The 10,830-nt window shown below is 45.4% G+C and overlaps 1 protein-coding gene across 2 annotated transcripts in view; it reads right to left on the bottom strand.

Moving 5' to 3' along the window:
- gramd1bb (GRAM domain containing 1Bb) overlaps positions 1-4,184 on the bottom strand; it is a 130,063-nt gene extending 125,879 nt beyond the window's left edge. For both annotated transcript variants that reach the window (XM_063906472.1, XM_063906473.1), the window contains exon 1: positions 4,077-4,184. In XM_063906472.1, the coding sequence (XP_063762542.1) occupies positions 4,077-4,150 (74 nt within the window). In that variant the 5' untranslated portion in view covers positions 4,151-4,184. The remainder of the gene's footprint in view (positions 1-4,076) is intronic.
- Positions 4,185-10,830: the final 6,646 nt, after the last annotated feature.

Raw genomic sequence — 10,830 nt, 5'->3', positions numbered from 1 at the left:
CAAGGCCATTAAAGACCTCTCCTGCTGATGTTCGGGTATATACATAGAAAGTCTCTACTTTTAAAGAGTCCTCTCCTGCTGATGTTCAGGTGTATATCAGTATGTAGAGTCTCTACTTTAAAGAGTCCTCTCCTGCTGATGTTCAGGTGTATATCAGTATGTAGTGTCTCTACTTTAAAGAGTCCTCTCCTGCTGATGTTCAGGTGTATATCAGTATGTAGTGTCTCTACTTTAAAGAGTCCTCTCCTGCTGATGTTCAGGTGTATATCAGTATGTAGAGTCTCTACTTTAAAGAGTCCTCTCCTGCTGATGTTCAGGTGTATATCAGTATGTAGAGTCTCTACTTTAAAGAGTCCTCTCCTGCTGATGTTCAGGTGTATATCAGTATGTAGAGTCTCTACTTTAAAGAGTCCTCTCCTGCTGATGTTCAGGTGTATATCAGTATGTAGAGTCTCTACTTTAAAGAGTCCTCTCCTGCTGATGTTCAGGTGTATATCAGTATGTAGTGTCTCTACTTTAAAGAGTCCTCTCCTGCTGATGTTCAGGTGTATATCAGTATGTAGTGTCTCTACTTTAAAGAGTCCTCTCCTGCTGATGTTCAGGTGTATATCAGTATGTAGTGTCTCTACTTTAAAGAGTCCTCTCCTGCTGATGTTCAGGTGTATATCAGTATGTAGAGTCTCTACTTTAAAGAGTCCTCTCCTGCTGATGTTCAGGTGTATATCAGTATGTAGAGTCTCTACTTTAAAGAGTCCTCTCCTGCTGATGTTCAGGTGTATATCAGTATGTAGTGTCTCTACTTTAAAGAGTCCTCTCCTGCTGATGTTCAGGTGTATATCAGTATGTAGAGTCTCTACTTTAAAGAGTCCTCTCCTGCTGATGTTCAGGTGTATATCAGTATGTAGTGTCTCTACTTTAAAGAGTCCTCTCCTGCTGATGTTCAGGTGTATATCAGTATGTAGTGTCTCTACTTTAAAGAGTCCTCTCCTGCTGATGTTCAGGTGTATATCAGTATGTAGTGTCTCTACTTTAAAGAGTCCTCTCCTGCTGATGTTCAGGTGTATATCAGTATGTAGAGTCTCTACTTTAAAGAGTCCTCTCCTGCTGATGTTCAGGTGTATATCAGTATGTAGTGTCTCTACTTTAAAGAGTCCTCTCCTGCTGATGTTCAGGTGTATATCAGTATGTAGTGTCTCTACTTTAAAGAGTCCTCTCCTGCTGATGTTCAGGTGTATATCAGTATGTAGTGTCTCTACTTTAAAGAGTCCTCTCCTGCTGATGTTCAGGTGTATATCAGTATGTAGTGTCTCTACTTTAAAGAGTCCTCTCCTGCTGATGTTCAGGTGTATATCAGTGTGTAGAGTCTCTACTTTAAAGAGTCCTCTCCTGCTGATGTTCAGGTGTATATCAGTATGTAGTGTCTCTACTTTAAAGAGTCCTCTCCTGCTGATGTTCAGGTGTATATCAGTATGTAGCGTCTCTACTTTAAAGAGTCCTCTCCTGCTGATGTTCAGGTGTATATCAGTATGTAGAGTCTCTACTTTAAAGAGTCCTCTCCTGCTGATGTTCAGGTGTATATCAGTATGTAGCGTCTCTACTTTAAAGAGTCCTCTCCTGCTGACCAATCCACAAACACATGCGAGACAGAAAATAAGAGTTTGATTTGATCCGTGGAAGACAAACGAGATAAGATGATATTTCCCCGTTAAATATTTATCTGTAATGATGCTACTGATGTGAAGTCCATACTAAACAACCAGCTGCCGCATCAACCCCGAGCACTGAGGCAGCAACTCCTGCATCATCCAACCATCCGACACACAGCACGTAAGAAGAGGGAGAATAATCCTGTAAACCAGAACGGTGAAGCTCTGGGGTTATAAACACTGCTCACACTCCATCCATCCATCTATTCATCCATCTATTCATCATCCATCATCCATCATCCATCTATCCATCCATCCATCTATTCATCCATCCATCCATCCATCCATCCATCTATTCATCCATCCATCCATCCATCTATTCATCCATCCATCCATCCATCTATTCATCCATCCATCTATTCATCCATCCATCTATTCATCCATCCATCCATCTATTCATCCATCCATCCATCCATCCATCCATCCATCTATTCATCATCCATCATCCATCTATCCATCCATCCATCTATTCATCCATCCATCCATCCATCCATCCATCCATCCATCCATCCATCCATCCATCCATCCATCCATCCATCCATCCATCCGTGTTTTTAAACTCCGTCATGTTTTCTAGTGCTCCCGGTATCTGATTGGCTCTCTGTGAAGCCGATGAATGAACACATTGTGCTGCAAATAAACTGAAATGAATACGGAAAACTTTTTAGTGGAGCTTCACTTGAGGATGTTTGAAGACTATTTACAATTTTTATTTGCATAAATTCCCCAACAGAGCTCTAAAAATACGGAGAATGTTCCCCTGATGCAAATACAAAAACATAACTGGATTTCTGATGTGCTGAAATGAAAGCACGAGGCCTCCTCCTTCTCATTGGTCCACATCTATAGAGACTTGCTGTTCGGATCAAAACCAGAGCTTTCATCTCTTATTTACACCATCTAAAAATAGCCGTTACACTATGGAAAAAGGAGCACCTCTTTGGTGAAGTGCTAAACACAACGTAGCATCACGTGAGGCTGTGGAGGCCACGCTATCAGAGTCCCAGCTGTGTTGAAAGGGAGCTCATTCCCCAAAAAATCTGAATGATTGAGTTTGGTTTTGAAAATGAGTGCATTTTAATTGAGGGTAGAAACGAGGAGATGAATGGTGCGGATCAGAGTCGGCCGAGTGTGTTCAGAATACATTACGGAGGAAAGTAGGGCATGCAGTCAGAGTAAAGCTTCATTTCATGCCAACATGGTCTTCACAAAGTTTACATTTGGTGAAGATGTTTCGTTATCTGCAGGTGTTTTGGGCCATCATCAGATACCGTATAATTTTAACGAGCTTTTAACAAAACACCATGAAACTGACAACAAGTCAGTCTTAAACACAATCCAGAGAGCTGCTTTATCCACAGCACCACTGAGGGGAAGACGGGCTGCACGCAACGGCTCTGTCTGTCCGCCAACCGGTATTTCCTGTGGGGTTCAGAGGCTTTTTGCCAGGCCTGACAATCCCAAACAGCTGAGAGGAGAAGGGATGTCGGAAACTGAGAGACACGAGGCGCATTCAAAGTGTTCTTATCCAGAGAGAGAGCAGAAGAAGAACGGACCGATGTACAGCCAGAGATCCAAACAAAGGACCCGACTTCTGAGAAATGTTGATTAAGAAATGACTCTAACTGTTTTCATGAATGTGTTCAGGGACCAGTGTGTGGGATTTATATACGAGACTTCTTTTAGACTTTAATGTGATATTTTCCCAAATACTTTGACACTACACTGTGACCTTTTTCCTATTTTTTGATTTTTCATAACTTCTTCAACACCTTTGACATAGATACACTGTTTTGAAACTTTCAAGGTCCTGAAATTTAAGCGAAAGTGATAAGAATACAAATAAACGCATTATGTGGAAAATTACCTGAAACAAAGAAATATGTATGAATATTAACATCTAGCTTAAACTGCTTGAGGTGCAGACAGGAGGAGGTGGGGATCCCACCTTAAGTAACCGTCCCCCCCCCCCCCCCCCACCCCCCAGGCCTACGGGCCAGGTGCACTGCAAACACAGCCTGTTTAAACATCACTGTGGAGGTGAGTGTGATGCAGACACAGCAGCAGGTCTGAGACACTGAGAGATGCAATGCAGACAAAACCAATCAATCACACATCCAAATCTGTAAAGTAACTACAGGTATTCAATAAATGTAGTGGAGTAAATGTACAAAGTACATAAGTAAAGCGCTAGTATCTCAAAATAGTACTCAAGTACTGTTTGAGTAACTGCAGTTAGTTACTTTCCACCACTGCTGCTGATACACGCGGTGTTTCCGGTATCATTTACCGTCAGAAGAGTTGCTGTCAGGTCCCCACAGAGCGGGAAACCCGGGTAAAAAGTCCGTTGGATCAGAGGTGTGTTTTTACCTTAACGCGACCTGACTTCCCCAAACGTATCCCTCCGCGCAGCGCCACGAGATAACCTCAATGACGAAGCGCATCCATGCTGAGGTGGGTCAGGTGGATCAGGGAGCGGAGACCCGTGGTGTCTTCCCCCGAGTTTGAGGAACTGAAGTCGGTGAGTGTCGGAGGCGGAGCCCGGCAGCTGCCCTGAGGACCAGAGAGCAGATCCCCCCCCCCCCCCCCCCCCCCCCACCACCACCTCACACTGACCTCCTCCTTTTAACCTCTTAGTGTCCTGAATCCTCTGATTTATGATGCTATTATGTATTGGGATGTAATTGGTAGACTTAGTTGATCAAATTGTTTATATATATATAGTAAAAAAGACAACAGAAAAACACTTCAAATAAACAAAAGAAAGTAGAACAAATATGTTCAATAATACATGTCTGTTCATGGGACCCTCACAAATAAAATACTTCCAATAATACACATTACATTTTTAGAAATATTTTGTGATACTTCACTGTTTGTATATCTGAGTAAATATCACTCAAACACAGAGTGTGTATAATAGCTTCATTTAATTGCTCTTTGTATGCAGGACACACACCAAAGCGTATGTGATTCATATTTCCGTTATCTCAGGTAGGACAAAACTCATTTTAGGATATTTGACATAAAAGCACTTGTCTCTCTTTCTCTCTTAAACCAGTAAACGAAAAAGCCACGGAGTTTTGTTTTTGCTTTCTGTCTAACTGGTGGGGCGACGGATGGGGCAAAACTCCGGGAACGCCATTCAAAACAAAAGCATCGCAAACTCCATCTGATATCTACGGAGGCCCAGACCTCTTCCATCAGGAGGAACAGCTTCAGAGAGGATGCAGATACAGAAACACAAATCAGAACTGATGCAGAAACATCAGCAGCAGCTCTTCAACACATGCAGCATCTAGAGAACATTCAGCAGAGGAAACATGAGCAGTTTACTAAAAGCTGCAGAAACCAAACGCTGCAAGAAGCTCCAACACCACGGAGTGATCCACCTCAAGTCTGCCTTATAAAACATTGTTGACGTGGGATTTTTTTAAGCCGACCAACTGCTTTCTTCCAGTGAGCAGCTCCTCACAACTCCAAACGTCCTAAGGAAATGTGGAGGCGCCCAGCAGAGAGAAGACCTCCTCAGAAAGACTTAAAAAGCAAAGCATTTTGTTTGTTAAGGGACAGCGTGTCTCGCAGGACTGACACTGCAGTATCCAGCATGTTTCCTCTTCCTGTGCACGTCCACATGTCCCTCTCTAGACTACAGAGATACTTCATAATCAGACCATGGATCCACATTTCATTTTCTCCTCAGCAACACGATCAAGCCGACCCTCAGCAGACGCTTTTCAAAGATGTCCGTCCAGATGACAGTCCGCGGTGACTTGTTGTGTCACAGATCACGACGCTTGACCTTTCCCGCCTCTCTTAGAACAGACGGTTAAAGGTTACAGACGAACAAAGTGGGCAGCCCGTCTGTAAGGCGTCTGTTTTTCCACTCTTTGAACGTGGCTTGTTCTGAGGCCTTGTGCATGCAGCGTGCTAAAGAGACAACTGGGCTCTATGGAGAGCGTGCACAATGTCTCTATTGACAGAGGTGAGGGACAGAACGCAGACAGAAACCGATCTGTAGTAATTATCCGCTTACAGTCATCCACTGTCACAGAAATACTTCCTGCTGGACATGGGAAGGCACACTGGGGTTTCCATTTCAGCGCTTTTTGGCCACGCACTGTATTTATATCTGAGGTTTTTTCCAAATTTGATTTTCCAACTATTGTTCAAAATCATCCCTTATTTCCTAACAGATCTGACTTTAACCCAAAAAAAATCTAAATGTTTTCTAAATGTTGACTTTTAAAAATGTCTGATTTTTTGTTTTAATTTTCGCTTTTCCTGAAAAAGTTCTAAGTTTCGACTTTTTGGAATTTCCGACTTTTTCTCCAAAATATGTTTTTTTCAAAATGTCGACTTTGAACCACGACCCTACGATTCCCAGTCCAAGCCCCTACTGACTGCTCAGGAGTAGCTTTGGGCAGTCTATACCCCCAGAACGAAGGGACAGAACATCAGCTCCTCCAACAGGGACAATCAGACATGCTGTCATAAACTGAAGTAGGGGTCGTATATTTTTGATCTGGTCTCTGTTCATGGGGTTGTAAATATGGGTGTTAATTGAGCATATGTGCTTTAATTTTGCCTATGTATTGTTATTGTGCTCATCGCCAAATGGTGGCACAAAACGCCTCTATTTAAACATGTTCTTCGTTTAAAACGTGCCTATTACACCCTGTTCAATTCCAGGGCAAACGGCAGTGAAAAGGTAAAGAAAGCGGAGGTGTCGGCAGAATTTAGAAATCATGTCACAATAAAGTACCACCTGATTTCTCTCAGCAGTTTTGAATTTCTTTATGACCACATCACACGAGTGTTTGTTCCCAAAATGCAAGTGAAAAGTATTTTAAGGTGTAATAAATCACCGCCACATATTTAATGTTTCTGGGCCAGAGTCAGAGTGTGTGTGATAAAAAGACACTCGCTTCGAAGCGTCTGGGTCTCTACTTTGGGCTTCAAATAGCCGCCATTGTTGATAAGACTTCCGTGCCCCTGCGAGAGGGATCTGTTGCAGGACTCGGTGCTCTGAGGAGAGGCAGGTCTGTGTTAATGTGCAGTCAGTGGGAGTAATGCATGGCACTCTGTAAATACTCTGCCATTCACAGGCTCCACATTACTGCCAACTGGGCAGAGCGCCCACTCATACCATCACAGATCACTTCTCCATGAGCGGCACCTTATTAGCACTCCGGCAGCACTCTGAAGATGAGGGGTCACATTTAAGGCCCTTTAAAGGCACTGGTGGTAAGTACATTTACTCAAGTACTGTACTTAAGTACAATTTGGAAGTACTTCCCTTCAGTATTTCAATGTAATGCTTCTCAGAGGAGAAAGAAGTACTCTTTTACTCTACTTGAGTAAAGTAGAAGTACTCAGATCTTGTACTTGAGTAAAGTAGAAGTACTCAGATCTTGTACTTGAGTAAAGTAGAAGTACTCAGATCTTGTACTTGAGTAAAGTAGAAGTACTCAGGTCTTGTACTTGAGTAAAGTAGAAGTACTCAGATCTTGTACTTGAGTAAAGTAGAAGTACTCAGGTCTTGTTCTTGAGTAAAGTAGAAGTACTCAGATCTTGTACTTGCGTAAAGTAGAAGTACTCAGGTCTTGTACTTGAGTAAAGTAGAAGTACTCAGATCTTGTACTTGAGTAAAGTAGAAGTACTCAGGTCTTGTACTTGAGTAAAGTAGAAGTACTCAGGTGTTGTACTTGAGTAAAGTAGAAGTACTCAGGTCTTGTACTTGAGTAAAGTAGAAGTACCAGAGTGTAGGAATACTCTGTCACAGTAAAAGTATTCTAAATGTTCCTCCAGTGAAAGTAGTCGTGGTGCAGAGTGTGCTGTAACGCCTGACTGACGGATGCCTGCTGACCTAACAGGGACAGCCGGGAGATTTATCCTTGGCTCGTCTTGGTGAAGGACACCCAGGGAGCCACTGCAGGAAACTTAAACCGTCACTCCGGCTGTTAGAGAGCTGAAGGTTCCAAACCTAATGTCAAAGTGATGCCACGCTATCACGGACCCTGACCCTCAAACGGTCTCAACCTCCAGCGGACTCAGATTGACGGCTTTTAGAGAGCTAAAGCAGACACGCAAGGCAACCACACTGCTGCGTTTACCTTCAACACACAGCCTGACGCACTGTCTGCCTGGAGAGACACAATCAAACAGAGGAAGGTTGAGAAAAGGTCGGCTTAGTCTGTCTCATAACAGGAAGTGTTTGTCAGGATATCTGAAATGACTCGGTTAGCTATACGTTAGCTATCTAGAGTCATGTGATCACATCATTAAAATAAGACCAGTCTCTCTTTAGTGTCCCCTGGTCTCCAGCTGTGTGTCCCCTGATCTCCAGCTGTGTGTCCCCTGGTCTCCAGCTGTGTGTCCCCTGGTCCCCAGCTGTGTGCGTCTCTCTTTAGTGTCCCCTGGTCTCCAGCTGTGTGCGTCTCTCTTTAGTGTCCCCTGGTCTCCAGCTGTGTGCGTCTCTCTTTAGTGTCCCCTGGTCTCCAGCTGTGTGTCCCCTGATCTCCAGCTGTGTGTCCCCTGGTCTCCAGCTGTGTGTCCCCTGGTCCCCAGCTGTGTGCGTCTCTCTTTAGTGTCCCCTGGTCTCCAGCTGTGTGCGTCTCTCTTTAGTGTCCCCTGGTCTCCAGCTGTGTGCGTCTCTCTTTAGTGTCCCCTGGTCTCCAGCTGTGTGCGTCTCTCTTTAGTGTCCCCTGGTCCACAGCTGTGTGCGTCTCTCTTTAGTGTCCCCTGGTCTCCAGCTGTGTGCGTCTCTCTGTAGTGTCCCCTGGTCTCGAGCTGTGTGCGTGTCTCTTTAGTGTCCCCTGGTCTCCAGCTGTGTGCGTCTCTCTTTAGTGTCTCCAGCTGTGTGCGTCTCTCTTCAGTGTCCCCTGGTCTCCAGCTGTGTGCGTCTCTCTTTAGTGTCCCCTGGTCCACAGCTGTGTGCGTCTCTCTTTAGTGTCCCCTGGTCTCCAGCTGTGTGCGTCTCTCTGTAGTGTCCCCTGGTCTCCAGCTGTGTGCGTGTCTCTTTAGTGTCCCCTGGTCTCCAGCTGTGTGCGTCTCTCTTCAGTGTCTCCTGGTCTCCAGCTGTGTGCGTCTCTCTTTATTGTCCCCTGGTCTCCAGCTGTGTGCGTCTCTCTTTAGTGTCCCCTGGTCTCCAGCTGTGTGCGTCTCTCTTTAGTGTCCCCTGGTCTCCAGCTGTGTGCGTCTCTCTTTAGTGTCCCCTGGTCTCCAGCTGTGTGCGTCTCTCTTTAGTGTCCCCTGGTCTCCGTTGTGTTGGAGCTTCTTGCAGCGTTTGGTTTCTGCAGCTTTTAGTAAACTGCTCATGTTTCCTCTGCTGAATGTTCTCTAGATGCTGCATGTGTTGAAGAGCTGCTGCAGATGTTCCTGCATGAGTTCTGATTTGTGTTTCTGTATCTGCATCCTCTCTGAAGCTGCAGAGTTCCTGCTGATGGAAATGTACTGGGACGTTTTGGACCTGTCGGACGCCGTAGTTTTTACATCTAAATCCAGTAATGTGAGAACCACCTCCAAGCACATTACTTGCAAATAATTCATGGTTATAGAAACAGACACAGACAGAGGAGGAGGAGGAGGAGGAGGAGGAGGAGGAGGAGGAGGAGAGGAACAGGAAGTGTCTTTTGAATTTTCCGACTATCACTTCTCTCCTTTGTCCCGTATGGACGATTGCATTGACCATGTTGGCTCTGCCATATTCAATACAACGCTGGATCTGCTTAAAGGATATTGGCAGGTCCCTCTCCATCAAGAGCCTCTGATATCTCTGCTTTTGTAATGCCCGACCACTTTATGCAGTACACGGTAAGGGCATGAGGAATGCACCTGCTATATGTCAGCGGTTAATGCACACAGTGTTGGGGGATGTCCACCATTGTAACGTGTACCTTGACGATGTGGTGGTCTTCTCGAACAACTGGACTGACCATATGGCCAGTCTCAGGCGTGTGTTTCAGCGGCTGGCAGAGGCCTTGCTGACTCTGAACCTGGCTAAGTGCGAGTTTGGCAAGGCCACTGTTACCTATCTGGGCAAACAAATAGGTCAAGGGCAGGTGAGGCCCCTGACCGCCAAGGTGGAGGTGATCCTGTCATACCCAGTTCCGAGCATGAGGCGTGATCTCCGGCGGTTCCTTGGTATGACCGGGTACTACCGGTGTTTTTGTAGAAACTTTTCGGTAGTGGTGGCACCCCCTCACCAAACTGTGCAGTCCACTGATGAGTGCTTCCATGCCTTTAACTCTGCTAAATCCATCCTCTGTAGTGCTCCGGTGTTGTGTGCGCCTAACTTCACCCTTCCCTTCAAGCAGGACATCGAGGCGAGTGATTCTGGAGCTGGTGCCGTCCTGCTGCAGGAAGGTGACGGGGGTTTGTGCCGTCCGGTCAGCTACTTCTCAACAAAGTTCAAGTGCCATCAGCTGAACTATTCCACCATTGAGAAGGAGACTCTGGCTATGCTCCTTGCCCTGCAGCATTTTGAAGTGTATGTTGGCTCCAGTTCAACGCCAGTGGTGGTGTACACCGACCACAGCCCCCTCGTCTTTCTGTCCCAGATGTTTAACCACAACCAGCGGTTGATGCGTATGGCGCTGCTGGTGCAGAGTTATACATCATCATAAAGCAGAAGAGGGGAGCAGACAATGTGGTGGCAGATGCACTGTCCCGTGGGTGAGGTCCATCTGTTTTCTTTTCCTACATATCCAAAATCGTGTGGTTACGTATCTGTGGCCAAACACTTGTTTGGTTTTATGGGGTGGGGAGGGGGGTGTTACGTGCCGTGTTGTTTGTGTGTGTTTCTCTCTCCCTCTCCCTCTGATTGTCTCCCTGCAGGTGCAGCCTCTCCCTCAGGTGCTCCCAATCCACAATCAAGGCCTGCATAAAGGCCTGAGGAAGGCTGCAGTCTCACTCTCTTTCCCCTCCTGTGACCTGCATGGACGGCAGTGGCAGTCGGTGCAGCAGCGTGACTTCTCTTTGACCCTTCAACTGATATTAATTTGTGTCTTTTTCCAGTTACTGCTGTCGCTTTCCTTTTTAAGAAGGTTGTTTTGACTTTAGTGAGGTGGCTCTATTTTCAGTTGAGTAATTAAAATCTCCCAATTTTTGCAGTTTTGTTCTC

The sequence above is a fragment of the Eleginops maclovinus genome, chromosome 18, assembly GCF_036324505.1.
Source record: "Eleginops maclovinus isolate JMC-PN-2008 ecotype Puerto Natales chromosome 18, JC_Emac_rtc_rv5, whole genome shotgun sequence".
NCBI classification, from domain to species: Eukaryota; Metazoa; Chordata; class Actinopteri; order Perciformes; family Eleginopidae; genus Eleginops; species Eleginops maclovinus.
This window is presented reverse-complemented; position numbering and strand designations above follow the sequence as displayed.